The following is a 16608-nucleotide window of genomic DNA, read 5'->3' on the forward strand; positions in this document are numbered from 1 at the left end:
TGGAAAAAAGCGCTGCAGTTCCACTGGAGTATCGCTTTGTCCATGTCCGAAAAAGGCGTGAAGGGGCCGAGGAGGCAGATCATGCCACTGGGTCACCTGCTGCCACCGATGGAGGACCAGTACAATCTGCTTCCATGGTGTCTGAGGGTCCGGCGAGATCCAGGTCCTCAGGGGACGCCCGGATCTCCACCTTATCCTCGGACGCAGAGCCTGTAGGGAGCAGTGGGGTGGATGCCACCGCGTGGTCCTTGGCCTTAGAGGTCTTCTTCTTCGTCTTGTCTCTCTGGTCCTTGGGTTTCATTGGCTGGGAGGGCTCCAGCGAGTCAGTCTCCGGGACAGAGGAGGAGCGGGAAGCCCTGCGACCAGCCGCTGGTCTGCTTTTCTTCCATTGGCTGACGTCACCCTTCCCAGAGGCGGAAACCTGGGAAGGAAGGGACCCAAGGGACCCTTTCCGTGCTATTCGAGCCGGGGAAGTTTGAGGCTTCCCCAGCTTAGAAGTGGGGACTGATGTCCCCGATGGTTGGGGGGTTGCTGCTCCTGAGGCAGGTAGAGCAGGAGCAGCAGGGAGTGAAGTGCCCCCCCCCCCCCCCATCAAGGGGGCAGGTGTAGCATTCCGGCTCTGAGAGGTGGCAGTCTGAGGGAGAGCTAATGGGGCCATAACAGTAGTAGCTGCAGCGTAAGAGGCAGTCATTCGAACAGGATGGAGGCGTTCGAACTTCCGCCTGGCCTCAGTGTATGTCAGGCGGTCCAGGGTCTTATACTCCATGATTTTGCGCTCTTTCTGGAAGATCCTGCAGTCCGGCGAGCAAGGCGAGTGGTGCTCTCCGCAGTTTACACAGATGGGAGGCGGAGCACATGGAGTATTGGGATGGGATGGGCGTCCACAATCTCGACATGTGAGGCTGGAAGTACAGCGGGAAGACATACCCCCGAACTTCCAGCACTTAAAGCACCGCATCGGGTGAGGGATATATGGCTTGACGTCACAACGATAGACCATCACCTTGACCTTCTCAGGTAAAGTATCACCCTCGAAGGCCAAGATGAAGGCACCGGTGGCAACCTGCTTATCCCTTGGACCACGATGTACGCGCCGGACGAAGTGAAGGGCTCATCTATGAATGGTGTTTCTCTTTAAATCCGTGCCTGATAGCAGCGAGTGAAGGCGGCGCACCACACTGAACTCTGACCTTAGAAATCACGTATAGTTCTGTATTCCCCATTGTCATATATATCATTTGTGGTGGTATAAAGTCAGTTTGCTACACGTATGGGTGGCGACAGAAAACCATGATTCAAATGCTTTCGAATAGATTATCCTTCCGCAGCAAAAAAAAAAAACCCTCGCCTTTTCCACTATTCTGAGTAACGAAATACACATTTCATTGTTGATTTTCATCAATACTACAACCAATTCAGAATACTGGCATGTTCACTGGTTCGTGTCCTTACTTGAATGTTGTCTAACAGTAGGCAGAAATCAACGAAGATATTTCCAAATGTCCAGAAAGATTGGCGTTTTCATTATGGCGTAGGGTATTTTTGAGAACGCTCAAAGCCAGTTTTCATCAGGAGCTGCGTGCTATGGTTCAAGACATACTGGCTCTCTCGATTCCAACCTCAGAATGCATATATTTCTATAGATTGTAATAAGGTGAGTATTCCCAAAATTTGCAGGTAATTGCAGTTACCTTGACCAGAGCGAAATGTCTATATAATGTACAAATCACATTTCGACCATCAAGACGATGAACAGTTTGCTACCGACAGGATCACTTTCAGGCTCGAGGCGTACCTTGTATACAAGACGTTCCACGTGACCCCTTCAGAAAAAATCAACCGGGATTAGATCAGGCGAAGGAGGTGATCACAAAACATTACCTCCTCTTACTGGCCACCTTTCATAGAATGTTGGTCCTAGAATGCTCATTGTCTGTGACCCAGGAGTTGTTCGACTTCTGCGGCAGACATTTGTATCGACATGTCATGCCTTCATACCTAGCGGACATACGTTTGAGCAAGTACTGTGAAAGCACTTTGCACAAGTTGCGCAGGTAAATAAAATAACTAACCAACGGATATTTTTATCGCCAGTCGCAGGCCAACGGTAAATATGAAATGTTCTCTTTTTCTCCGGTTTGATTCCATAGGTGAGTATTTTCGCTTATAGCGTCCGACCTAAAATTGATACACATGCCCCTCTATATGATCATGAAAAGTTTGTATTACCATCAAGGACACTCTCAGCGTCTTATTACTTGCCAATTTGATGTTACTTTCTGAATTACTGTTACAAAACTTTTCATCAAAGAAAACTTAGCATAGTCAAGGGGTGTTAACATGATCCAGCATACCTACAATAGAAGTGGAGAACACGCAGAGTTACGGGGCTCACCTTGTCCGTTGTTGAGCAGTATCTGCGAGTCGAGCTCGTGCAGCTCGGCGTGCAGTTCGGACAGGCGACTGTTGGACTTCTTGACGAGTAGCGCGACGTCGGCCAGTGAGCGTCGGTCCGTGGCTACCTCGCGCAGCTTCTCGGCGCCAGCCTTTAACTTCAATTCCTTGCGAATCTCACGCCGTATGAGTTCCTTGAGTTCCTCCAATCGGCACGGCAAAGCCGCCTCGTTCTCATCCGTCTGTAGGCCATACTTGTGGCTCAGTTCGTACAGCACTGGGTGCCGGATGTAGTCGCCCTGTGGACAAGAGAGTGGAGAAGGTCATCTCTATCATAGAACGAATTATTGCCTTCATTTCAAGAGATACATGAGATATCAGCTGGATATTTTCAAGAACCAACTCTCAGAACAATTTAACGAAACCTGCATTGGACCTGCCACCCAGGCTTGTCTCTGATTACATGGTAAATTAGAAGGTATATCTTGAGATTCACATATCAAATAAACTGTAATGATCGACTTGCAGGATTCTATCTGAGGACGTTCACAATGCAAGTGGGGTACTCCATCGCTTAAAAATCTATGTATTTCCATTTCAATATCCGGTTTCAAAATTATGAAGTGTGTAAAGAAAATTTATTGTAATCCATGTGTTATGATACCTAGACTTCAAAAGTGAAGGCAAGCACCGTAACAAAAATCATTTCACACATTACAGTACAGAGTGTCATCAGCTCGTCATAAAGAAATTAGTATATCATATATTAAGAAATTACTGAGCTCTCGCAAACAGAAAACTTCAGATGCATTATTCTTAAATATACAATTATGTTCGTTTCTCTGTTCCAGACGACTCAGCAAGACTGTTAACCAGTCAACGGAAAAACAACGGACGCAGGTTCATGAAACAACATATTATAATACTAATTCGACTAATGCTCACATTGTATCTCAGGCATATTTCACTCTTGCAAAGTTCCCGGTGAGGATGTGGAACGCACAAAGCAATTTCGGATCTATGTCGACATGATTAATCATATGTACCCAATTCTGACATTAAAACAGAGCTTGAAGTTCGCTTTTAAAGCGCAGATAAACAGATTTCGTTACCGGATGTTCCGATCTCTCCTCTGTCCAAAGATCAAATTAATTTTATTCGTGGATTTTCTCAAATACTGTAGCGATAAATTTACCCGGCAATCCATGTTCACATTGTAAATATTCAAATACATCACGTCACGGTACTACACCTACGCGTGATGCACATTAGAATCTTGGACGCCATACTTCAACACGCAACTTATTCGTAACCATGACTCACATCAACAGCAAAAATGATTATTTTTAAAATGAACTGCTGCGCACCTTATGGTCACTGAGATACTATCTCCGTTATCAATGGCCCAGGGACAGACAATATTGACTTCGGTGACGCAGTTAAGATAAGTTACTAACACAAACTTACGACCAGTCGTGTTAAGCGTAGCACACGCCTGACAACAGTTTTACTGGAGCCTCTACTTGCAGCATTGCTATACATTTGAACACTTTCGTTGTTAAACTACAGCTAATAGCTGACTTCTAACCCTAGAACATGCGATGTAACAAAACAAACTTGATTTCGTATTTACAAACAATTTCATTGAATTCACCCCATAAAACAGCATCGTCTCTCATCACTACCAGAAACTACTAATATCAGTCAACGTGAATTCAGTAGTTTCGTAACGCTGTATAACATTTGTCCGTACATTCCACAAGATATTGTCAGATTATAATAAAGTCATTAAATTTTCGGCTTAATAAATCACAAAGTCGTTTTTATGGCCTCTGGATGTCATTCACACAGCCGGTTTTTACACACTGCCACTCAAATTTATGTGACCACATGTGAAACGCCTGAATAACCATCTTTTGCAGCGGGGACCGCTGCGAGAGGTGCACGAGGGGAGCCAGTAATGTTCTGGAAGGTACAGACATGGATTTGCTGCCATGACGACTTCAGTGTCGTGGCCGGCTAAGCTAGTTTCTCAGCTGAGGGCAGTCCGATCGAGACGGTACCACAAATTCTCGACTGAGTTTAAATCCGGGGGAGTTTCGTGGCCAGGAGAGTACGGTAAACTGGTGCTCTTCGAGCCAGGCACGTACACTGCGAGCTGCGCGGCACGCTGCATTGTGCTGCAGGAAAAATAAACTGCACGTAGGGGTGGAGATGATCCCCCAAGGATAGATACATATTTGTATTGATCCACTGTGCCTTCCAGAATGACGAGGTCACCTAGGGAATGCGACGAAAACATTCCCAGACCATTATGTACCGCCTGCTCTTTGCTTCCAGATGTTTCAAGCCGCACACGCCAACGGCCATCTTTCCAATGTAGCATAAAACGTGATTTATCCGATAAGACCACCTATCACCACTTAGTGGACGCCTATTAGCCGTACTGGCGTGCAAATTATAGCGTTCGTAGCCGATGAACAGCAGTGGGCTGGATGCTTCGACCAGGCGCCTGCTGCGAAGGCCAATACGCATCAACGTTCGTTGAACAGTCGTCGAGGAGACACTGTTGGTAGCCCCTTGGTTCATAATAAGCGGTCCGTTGCTCAACAGTTACACTTCTATTCGCACGGGCACAATCTCCGCAAGCGTCGTTCTCCCCTCTCATCTATTGCCCACGACGCAGAACAGGTGTCTCGGCGCCAATTTTGGATTGCGTCATTTTGTCATGAACGGTATACTTTCACCATGGCGGCACACGAACAGTTTACAGACAGCCATTTCGGAAATGCTTCCACCCTCGGCCCGAAAGCGCTTTTGGATCTCATATAAATCGCTCCGTTCCCGCATTACGAAAACGACTGCACTGCTTGCCGCATTCTCCCTACACGCTTTACATATCCTCCATTGCTAGTGTTTCCACCTGCCGTCTGTGAATGGTTATTGTACACTGATGTCGAACGTAGGCGGTGGTAACATTGTAATAATACTTAGAAAGCGTATTTTTTGTGCAAACATACACTTTTTAAATGGAGCAGCGCCTATCGATATTAACAAATTAAAATTAGTGTACATTAGAATGTCAGTGATGTTTGTTGCATGGTTCTAGAGCGAGTCGTTCACGAGATACTGAATTTCGGAAAGTCTCCACACCGACACTTTTACGTGCCATAAAACCTGCGTAGTTGCAAGGTTCAATGTTGGGAAGTAGTTTCACGAAATAATTTGGAGAGTTTAGGGCAAATGGTTTTGGGTATATCTGAAAAGGAAGGAAAATTAGTGCTTAACGGTCCTTCGACAACGAGGACATTACAGACGGAACACAAGCGCGCACGGAGAAGGAAATCGGCCGTACCATTTCAGAAGACACATCCCGGCCTTTGTCTTAAGTGATTTGGGTAAATCAAGGAAAACTAAAACAGGATGCCCAGACGAGAGACTGTCGTTCTCCTGAATACGAGCTTAGTATACTTGCTACACGTGAATATCCAATACACGATCCGACTTTCTTCAAAACTTTACTTAATTAATACGTCTGTCTGGCGGGACAGAAAGAATATTTGGCGAGCTTTAAGAAACAAAGCTGCGTGAGTAGAGAACGTACCAATTTCAGAAAACGAGAATTAAAAAATACAGAGTATGTTCTGCTGCACAAAGATATTTGTTATTAACAAGGGACTAGAAAAGCTTCATCTGGGTTCAAAGCACACGGAGAAAAATTGATACCGATTCAGTAGCAATAAAGGAGGAAAATTACGACATAAAAATTGGAGCGTCTGCACAACGCGATGTGCAAATTAACACCAATAAAATCACACGGAGGCGCACTAATGTGTACATGTATATGTTAGAACATATTGAAAAATAGCCGAGCCTTAAATGATACGTTAATTAAAGCAATATCGGTTGCACGAAATAACAGTGGGAAAAACTACTTTTCTAAGAACAGACCGAGTTCTCGAGGCCAGGTTGAACAGGTTGAAAGGAGGCACAACATTGCCCAAAAAGGTGATAGTGTTCAGTTTGAGAAAGCACTTTGTAACAGTGAAAGAACCATTTAAAACAAATTCAACGTGTCTGTCTTAATCATTCATTCACTGTCACAAAGCGCTTTCTCAAACTGAACGCTATCACCTTTTTGGGTACTGTTGTGCCTCCCTTCAACCTGACCTTGAGAACTCTGTCTATTCTTAAAAAAGTACCTGCAGAAGAATAGCATTAACAAAGAAGTGTGTGATATAGCCTCGTTGCACACACTACTATGAAGTAAATAATTAACTCCAATTGCACCATACTTATTTCAACACCGAACACCCGAGAAACTGATGCGCTGAATCCACGGCTCTCCTGTGGCTCAGTTCAAAATATAAAAGTGGTATTCTGAACAACGGGCGTGAATCGCATATTATAAATACTGCCATTAAGAACGAGATAATCATGCGAGAAAAATCAAATGCTCTTGAAAGAACCGTGTAACATGTTCAATGCTGTACCCGTACGGTATAATGTAATTACGATGAAGTGGTAATTAATTAACGGACGACAATAAGCATGGCAAACAAAGCATAGTTTTAAACAAAGCATTTTCATACAATCAGCTTTAAGTGGTGCGCGGAAGACCCCCCCCCCCCACGTCTTTTTTTCAGATCTTACTTCTGAAAAGATCATCCATTTACTCGATAAGCAGATAAAAGGAACACCTGACCATGAAATAACTTACACAAGATCCTTGGTCCGTAATGCTTGCACACTTAAAATTCAGGTTTGTATGTCATGGCTTACCACTTGTCGGAGTATTACGCGTCCACTTCACTGACAATGTGTTTTTAAAGAATCGAAGTATCGACTGCCCTCTGCATATAGGAAATAGAAGGATACGTAACAACGCCTTTGCACCACAGACAAATCGTATTCACAATTTGCATTACATGTCCAACACAAGAGAGCTGATGAACGATGCTCCCATTGTAACACAGACACTGAACTACATTACATGAACGTAATATTTCTGACCCTTTAGTTAATAGGCAATGAGGCGAGATGCATCCTTAGGTAGCAAATAATTTTCAAATTTCACTCACGGCCCTCTCAAACTACAGTCAATTCGACAAGAAAATGTAGCTAAACTTCGCTGCCAGCATACAATCGCATCCTGAGGATACATATAGCGTGCGCTAAACGCATTGTAAATTATATTTACATTAAATCGTATGTTTATCATCTCAATCGCTTAATTCTACTGGCATCAAAACAGACTGTAAACAGCGATTACAATAGTATGACTGCTGTTGGGAAATGTGTAAATAAATGGCGACAGTATCATCTGGAGAGAAAAAAAACAAAAAAACCGCAGCAGTGAGGAAGGTTCTGATCGGAAATACCACGGTTCAAAACCGATTGATGTTAACCGTGGATTTTCCGATCATTTCGTAATAACAGCATCCCTTCACGCTTTATTCAATTGAAAAACGAAAGATTAAATTGCTGAGACTGAATCACGCAGCACTGACATTTGTGTTCTTGTTTGTCACAAAAATTTGGCATTTTTTCCAATATGTCGCGATTTCCGAGAATGTGGTTGGGTAGGAAACAAGGAGCACTTCTTCAATTGCTGCGAACAGCAATGGGGTTTACCTTCTTGGTTGTCTCAAATATTTGACTGCTTATTTCTGAACATGTCTCGTATTTCCGAGGGCGTGGTTAGGCAAGGCAGGAACCTAAAAGCACTGGAATTGCTGAGCAATCTGCACACTGGGCAAGCAATAAAAGAAATCAAGGAAAAATTTGGGAAGGGGATTCAAGTTCTGAGAGGAGAAATAACAACTTTATATTTTGCCGATGGCACTATAACTTTGTGAGAGACGACAGAGAACTTAGAAGAGCAACTGAACGGAATAGAGAGCGTTTTTGAAATTATAAGATGAAAACAAAAGTAAACAATAGGTAATTAAATGTAGGAGTATTAATTCAGGCCACGCTGAGGGAATTAGGACCAGCAAGTAAGTCACTAAAAGTAGTGAATTAGCTTTACTTCTGGGCAGTAAAATAAGTGGTGATGACTGAAGTAGAGAGGATATAAGAAGCAGATTGTTTATTGAAAGAAACGCATTTCTGAAAAAGAGGAATTTGATAACATCCAAAATAAATTTGGTCATTAGAAAGTATTTTCTGAGAGTATTTGTAAGGAAAAGGAACGTGGATTATAAACTGCTCTAACAAGGAGATAAAAGCAGCTTTTGAAAGGTGCTACAGAAGAATGCTGAAAATCAGATGGATAGGTCAACTAATGTAGAGATTCGGAATGGAACTGAGGAAAAAAGAAATTTATAACACAACTTTACTAAAAGAAGAGATCGGTTAATAAGACACGCCCTGAGGCATAATGGAATCAACAATTTGGAAGGGAGTGCGGGGGGGGGGGGGGGGGGGGGGAAGGGGGGTTGTAAAAATTATAGAGGCAGACCAAGGGATGAATGCAGTAAGCAGCTTCAAATAGATGTAGGTTGCAGTATTTATTCAGGGATGAAGAGGTTTGCACAGGATGGACTAGTGTGGTGAGCTGCATCAAATCCGCCTTCCGACTCAAGACCTCAACAACAAAATTCATACTTTGCACACTGACCGAAAGGACACACGACGAAAGAAGTTCGGCATGTCATCAAAAGCGTAAGTACAGCAAGTAAATGGTGCAAACGATCGAGTTACCTGACTGACCGGCCGCACGCAGTGCATCGTTCCACGTCACTGAAGCGTTTATCTCTGCTGGTGGCGCTTATCGCAAAACTCAGTGAGTAAGCCTTATGTAGCTGCGAACACTTCGTTACCGAATGCCACAATATGAGGAAGGAGGTGAATCTTCTTTCATCTCAAATGCCTATCTTTCAGCAGGTGAAGCGTATCCAAAGACGACACTCGCATGAATAAAAAATAAAAAATAGCTCAATGAGAGGCAAAAGCGGATATAATTCTCGTTTAATTATTTCTTAAATCACTGATTTTGATCGTAGTAGATATATGTTGTATGTTTTAATTTCTTACGTAACACGATTTTTTGCGAGGTCCTGCTTTGCAAGAAAATCAAGGTTACTCGAGAGTGTTAAGAAAGTCATTGACGAAGAAGTACTGGCACTGCAATCAGCAGTAGAAATGTACGTGTTTTGAGGTTAATTTTTACAAAGCACATGTGACATTTTATTATGGCGCTATCCATAGCTATTGTTGGAGTTCTTTGCTCTACTTTGATATTTCGCATGGATAATTTGAAACTTCCTTCACAAACAAAACAATTTTATATATTTAATAAGTTGATCGAAATAACCGTAGAAATATATGAACACCACAGCATAATTAAAATGAAGTCACACACAGAGCGAACCTGGTCCTACTGTCAATCCGTGGCCATTTGTTGCGATGGAGGATACTCTCAAAGGCAAAAACAAACAACGCTCCACGAAGGATTTGTATGAATTGGTAGCAAATTGACATTCATACAGGTATCGACGGGAAATGGAGAATTAGATACTTTGGCGGCTGATGGATGAATGTGGACGCAGCAAGACAATTTCACAGCGCACCTAACAAGGGCAGTAAACAAGGGACATGTCGACACCACGGCAAAACACCATTACGTAATTCATTGCCTGTAGTCAGTTCGACAGTAACTATGGCTCGCAGGCAGGTGCGTGACCAATATACGCAGAAGTCAGTATTTGAGGGAGGACATGTAGTTGGGATCAAAGAAGTCAGTTGGAGTAATCAGCGAATCGGCCTCAATTTCAACAGCGATGGCACTATTCCATATGTTGGCAAGAATGAGTGAACCATGGCCGAACTCAGACCTCCGGATTCATCATTATCATCGATTCCACGTGGAACTGGTGTTCCATTAACCACGAGGTCCATTAATAGGCGGCTCGCAGAAAGAGGGCTGAGCTCACAGCGCCCCTTGCGCTGTCTACCGTTCACCTCTGTACACCAACAACCCCGTCTGCAGTGATGCCGAGCACATACGGCCTGAGTATCACTGACTGGAGAAGAATTGTCTTAGGTGACGAATATACCGCTTCGAACTGGGTCCCGATGACCAGCGAAGACGTGGCTGGAGATGCTCTGGAAAGCAGTGGGATTTCAACTTGACTGTCGCCCGCTATACGGCCCGTAAACCAGGAGTATGGTCTCGGGCGATTCCCCCCCCCCCCCCCCCGCTCCCCCTCTCCATAGCAGGACCCCTTTGGCTTTCACACGCGGCATCCTTACAGCACAGCGGACGTCGACGATATTTTACGCCCTGTTTTGTTGCTTTTAGTGGCAAGCCATTTGGGCTTATATTTCAGTAAGATAACGCACGCCCACATACGGCGATAGTTTCTATTACTTGTCTTCGTTCTTGCCAAACCCTACCTAGGATTTAGGGAATTATGTCAGTTACATTACTAACAAGAAAGCAGATGACAGCCTACTAGAGTTCCAAACGTATATAGGAAAAAAGAGTATTTTCGCACACACTCATTCAAAGATCACAAAGTACAATTTGTAAATATGCTAAACACCCATCTCCAAATGTCGGATGTAGGATAAGAAACATGTAGTTGTTCAATTTATTGTTGTGGAACATGTAGAGGTGATGGCAAACAAGTAAGGGATAGCTGCTAAGGGCGAAGTACGTTGGGGACTTTGTGGGCCTTGAGGCTGCTACGGTAGCCGTGACGGCCTCAGCGGAACCGTGAAATGTCATTTCTCACACGCTGGTCAAGTGACACTGCATATAATTACTAATGAAAATGGCAAAGTACTAAGAAAGGAATTAAAACGCAAACTAAAGACTTGAAGAGTTTAGGCTTACTGTAGAGGTTCTGTAAGCAGAAATCCATAGGTCGCCGGTTCGAATCCGGGCCGGAGTAAACACTTTTATAGCTGTAGCTCGGAAGGACAACTGACACACAAGCTGACAGTTGTTCTTCCCGCGGCACGGGAACTCTCCTTCACCGGATTGAATCTTCACCTGGGCGACAGTCATTAGCGCTAGGAGCAGCCCGAAGCCTTGACATGCCATGGGACGAGTATGATTATGCATAGAGACAAATTAGTCATATATGAATGATTATTGATTATTAATACTGTAATCAGTTATATTCTGACGACGATACAGTTTATATGTATGTTTTGCACTGCTGAAAGTCTTATATGGTTCATATGGCTCTAAGCACTATGGGACTTAACATATGAGGTCATCAGTCCCCTAGAACTTAGAAAAACTTAAACCTAACTAACCTAAGGAATCACACGCATCCATTCCCGAAGCAGGATTCGAATCTGCGACCGTAGCGGTCGCGCGGTTCCAGACTGGAGCGCCTAGAGCCGCTCAGCCACAGCGGCCGGCTGAAAGTTTTATAACACGTGGCATTATCTTGTACTCTGTGGTGACAAATAAATCAACTTGACGAGTCAAAAATGTTGGTAGCGCACTTGCCCACGAAAATAAAGGTCCCGAGTTTGAATCTCGGACCAACACGCAATTTTAATCTGTCAGGAAGTTTCATATCAGCGTACACTCCGCTGTAGACTGAAAATTCGTTCTAAAAACGTGTTGCACCCACATTTACTATTGAATGAGCAGACTCAGTTCAGCTATTCACACCTTTCAGATACTGTTGTTACATAGGAGGGGTACTTTGGTGTCTTCATCCAGAAGTTGGTAATCAAACAAATACCCATTCCTGTGTTCGTATGTTTACCCCCCCCCCCCCCCCCCCCCTATTTTCAGCCATCAGTCTTCCGACTGATTTGATGCCGCCTGCCACGAATTCTTCTCGTGTGCCATCCTTTTCATCTCAGAGTAGCACTTGGAACCTACGTCCTCAATTACTTGGCGTATGTATTCCATTCTCTGTCTTCATCTACAGTTTTTACCGTCTACAACTCCCTCTAGTACCATGGAAGTTATTCCATGGTACTATTTCAAGATTCTTCTGTAGCACCACATCTCAAATTCTTCCATTCTCTTCGGTTCAGGTTTTCCCACAGTCTATGTTTCACAACCATACTATAATTGTGTTCCAAACGCACATTCTCAGACATTCTTTTCGCAACTTACGGTTTGTGTATGATACTAGTAGACAGCTCTGGGGCAGGAATGCGGATTTCGCCAGAGCAGTTCATTCGTAGTTAAGAGTAAATTCTACCGCAATGAATGTCCTAAAGTTGTACGGTATACATGTAACTGTATCAACATAGCCGACAAAAATAACCTTCATGTTTAAAGCTGGGAAATGATAGATTAAGAAATTTACGTTTCTATCTTTGCTTGATTGCTATCTTTGGTGTTGGTTTTGTACTGAAGAATGACCTAGGGCGTACAAAAATAAGTTTTGTGAAACTAGGTGAAATAACGTGTCGTTTTATTAACGCGGTAATCAAGGATCCCAACACACTTCCCTGGGGCTCACCTGAAGTTACCTCTACATCGATCGATGACTTCCCATCCAAGATCAATTGCTGCCTTGCTTGTCTTTCTACCAAGAAATCTCACATGATGTTAAGTTTTTATTGTAAGCGTGGATATGGTACTGAGACAACAGCTTCTCGGATGTCAAGAAGTACTGCATATACCTGAATACATTGATCCGTGGCCTTCAGGATGTCATGTGAGAAAAGTGTGGGGTTTCACATGACCGATGTTTTCGACACATGACTGATGTTTACGAAATCTTTACAGGTTGGTAAGGAGAAGGTCAGTCTGTTCGACGTATGTCATAAAGTTTGAGCTCACAATATGTTCTAAGATTCTACAACAAATGCGTGTCAAGGGTAATGGATGGTTTTTGTGGATAATTTCTGCAATCCTTCTTGTAAATAGGTATGAACTGTGCTTTCTACCAAGTATCTGACACTTTTTTTTCGAGGGCACTACGGTAGTAGCTCCTTTTGATAATCAGTATATTCTCTTATTAGTTCTCCACGGATGTATCAAGACATCTGCAGTTCCAAGACACGATGTTCATAGGCTCAGAATACAGCACGTGGGGCCATGAAAGCACATTCTGTTTTTATAATCTTAGATAACGAACTTTATCCGTCGTATAAAATTAATGTAGTTACATGTACCATTGGTGTTACACTTTTCACAAACATTGTTGCAGAAACTGGTAAGATCATAGGAACACATTTCAAAAATAATAGTTTGGCTCGTTTTGTTTATGATCTCTTTCTGTGCGCGCCCTCGTGTAAAGTTGCGTGTTGCCATGGCCATTGGTCAGCTGTACAGCTTACGTTTTTCGGCAGTCAGAATCGTCTTGAAGTAATTAACCAAAAACAGTGATACGATATGCGCTTTACGATGCGCAGTGTTGAGCTAGAACTCCGAAGTTGCATCACATACTTTCTCTTACGACATGCATTAAATGAAAGCATCTGTTGATGAACGGCAATTTTTGGACTTTGTACATAAATGGAGGCACCTGTCATGTTTACGCTTAAGCCGTAAGTAAATTTATGCTTCCATAACGACAACGTTTTGATATGCTTTTAGCGGCAACACCAAATAGGTTTAAACAAAGAGACATTTTACTGAATAATCGCAATGCCAGGAGCTAAAACGAACTAGGCAAACACATACTGTATTTAATTTGATTTTTTTAAACTTTCTTTTACTTGCCACAAGAAAACCCAATAGATCTGTAGGAGATCTACAGGGAATGAAATTCTTCATGTGTTTTAATTATGCAGGAATCAATACATTTTTAATAGACTCTTTCGAAAAGCTCCATTATGGTGTTGTTTTTCATTTGGGGACAAGCTACCTGCTATGGAAACAAAACGTCGGAGATTTCACCATATTTACTACTAGTTCGTTTTACCAAAGCGATTTTTCTTTGGATGTCCTTCCATGTTTCTAAATAGCGACCGCATGTAAATCTGTGTGAGAGCGTCTCAGCAAGAAGGCATTTTTGACATAGTTTTGTGTCGCATAAACTACTAGCATAAAGTCTCTCATTTGTATTTGCCGATTCTGTACCAGGAGTCTTTCACTTCATTTGATAAAACATTTGTGGCGAGATTTTTCCAGACTATCTTCCAATTCTTATCTGGATATATATGTTCAATTTTGTTCCGTTTCACATTTTGCTTTATCACTTCTACGATCGAACGGTTGTTTGCGCTCGATTCGATGTAACTGAATTCGATGTAAAATTGTCGTACATGTTTCAGTTTAGGGTTGATCGAAGCGGAACGAGGCTCTTGAAATATGCCGCTTTCAGCAGTTCAGCAGTGCAGCAGTGACAGTGTTCGGATGGTTTACAATGCACTCTTTAAAAACAAAGTTCTTATTTTTTGTGAATATCTATGAGATCTAGTCTAGGAGTCCTTCTCTCATATTCAGTGTTAAAGCACTAGATACGACGCGCAATAGGTGTCCTTGGCATATATAACCAGATACTTTAGTCATTATCGAGTTCGCTAACCTTTTGTGGATCGGCAAACATAGTCCTAAATAAAGCGCTATTGCCAGAATAGTTATATTACCAAGTTGAACTTTCTACATGACGCTCTGGTCTCTGAATCTGTTTTCTCTTGTGGTGGATCAATATTACGTAGTACTGCCTTCCAATTTATGGCATTCATTTTAAGAGGGCACTTACGTAAGACGATGCCTAGGGGGTGGGGGTGAGGGGGTGTTGTTCCATGCTTTTTGCCCAGTCTAATTTCATCTGCGCAAAACCTCTTAAGTTAGCAAAGAACTATTGGTCTCGCTTATTACTGCTCCTGAAGCTTGACTGTATTGGTCCAGAGCATTTTCCAATACACTCTGATCTTCTCTGCTCCTTATGAACACACCTAAGTCGTCAGCATAGGCGTTTTTTACTTTTTTTAATGCCCATAACGGTGATGCCTTCCAAGGCACAGTGTAACTTCCTTAACAATGGGTCTAACGCTGTCACAAAGAGCAACACTGATGGGGGGAGGAGGCGGCTTCCTTGTGAAACACCTCTTTTAATGTCGAGTAGTTTTGTGCGCTGGCCATTAGTAACCATTTTCACCGAAACCCCTCATATCATATTCCCTATTACTTACAGGAATCTGTTTCAAAACCCCATTTTAAACAATGTCTTCAACAGGTATTCATAACAAACATGGTCAACCCTTTTGCGAAATCGATAAAAACTAGGGTTCCTTTTAATTTGATAACAGAGAAAATAATATACTATACATCGCTTACGGTAGCAGGGATGCAAAATGGAATTATCATATAGACTCAGTCGAAGGTAAAGCTGGCGGCAAACTCAAGTTCTTTTGCAGAATAGTTGGGAAGTACAACCAGTCTGAACAGAAAACACTCGTGCGACCAGTTCTAGAATATTGCTCACATGTGTGGAACACATACCAAGGGAAATTGAAGATGCACAAATAATGACAGTACTAATGGTTATAGATTTGCTTGATCCATGGTAGAGTAACACTGAGATGTCGAAGAAACTGAACTAATACACGTCTGAAGGTAGACGCAAACTATCCGGAGAAAACGTACTTACGATGTTTCAAGAAACAGCTTTAAGTGTGAAGAATTTAGGAATACACTACAATCCCCAACGTACTGTTCCCATAGGGATCGCTAAGAGAAGAGTGGACAAATCACAGCACGCGCAGAGGAATTTAAGCAATCATTCTTCACGCTGTTCACAGGTGAATAGAACGGTAAGAAGCCCTAAAAACTGGTACAATACGAAATACCATCTGCCATGCACTTCCTACTGGTTTGCTGAGTATGGATGTAAATAAAGATGTCACAGACACGTACCACGGACGACAACTCACGCAAAAATGTTTGCCTATGACGCAGCGGTACCCGACAGTCTTCGAAGAGAAAAGCACGATTCTCACACCATTTGGGCCTTCAAAGGAAAATGGAGTTAGCAGAAAACTGCAGTAAGTAGTATTCGAGCTCTCAAACCTTCCTCATGTAGCAGTTGTTGTTCTGATTGCCCATAACACATGAGAATCCTGATCGTATGGCTCTCTAAACCATTTACTCGCTACATGGTTAAAAAACGCTGGTTAGCAAATACTGGTCACGAAAGCTTCAAGTGCGATTCGGCAGAAAACAAATTTTGTCATTCCACAAGCTATGGCCCGCGTTCCCGTACCGACTGCTGTCTGTGCTTTCTGAATAATTGTATGCTTGTCAGCAGCCCAGTCCGCAGCATACAGCGTCGACGC

The 16608-nt window shown here is 42.9% G+C and overlaps 1 protein-coding gene across 2 annotated transcripts in view; it reads right to left on the reverse strand.

The window, feature by feature from the left end:
- Nucleotides 1-16608, reverse strand: part of LOC126267370 (serine/threonine-protein kinase N) — a 308585-nt gene that overhangs the window by 236916 nt on the left and 55061 nt on the right. For both annotated transcript variants that reach the window (XM_049972549.1, XM_049972550.1), the window contains exon 2: nucleotides 2396-2693. In XM_049972549.1, the coding sequence (XP_049828506.1) occupies nucleotides 2396-2693 (298 nt within the window). The remainder of the gene's footprint in view (nucleotides 1-2395; nucleotides 2694-16608) is intronic.

This window comes from Schistocerca gregaria, chromosome 4 (assembly GCF_023897955.1).
Source record: "Schistocerca gregaria isolate iqSchGreg1 chromosome 4, iqSchGreg1.2, whole genome shotgun sequence".
NCBI classification, from domain to species: Eukaryota; Metazoa; Arthropoda; class Insecta; order Orthoptera; family Acrididae; genus Schistocerca; species Schistocerca gregaria.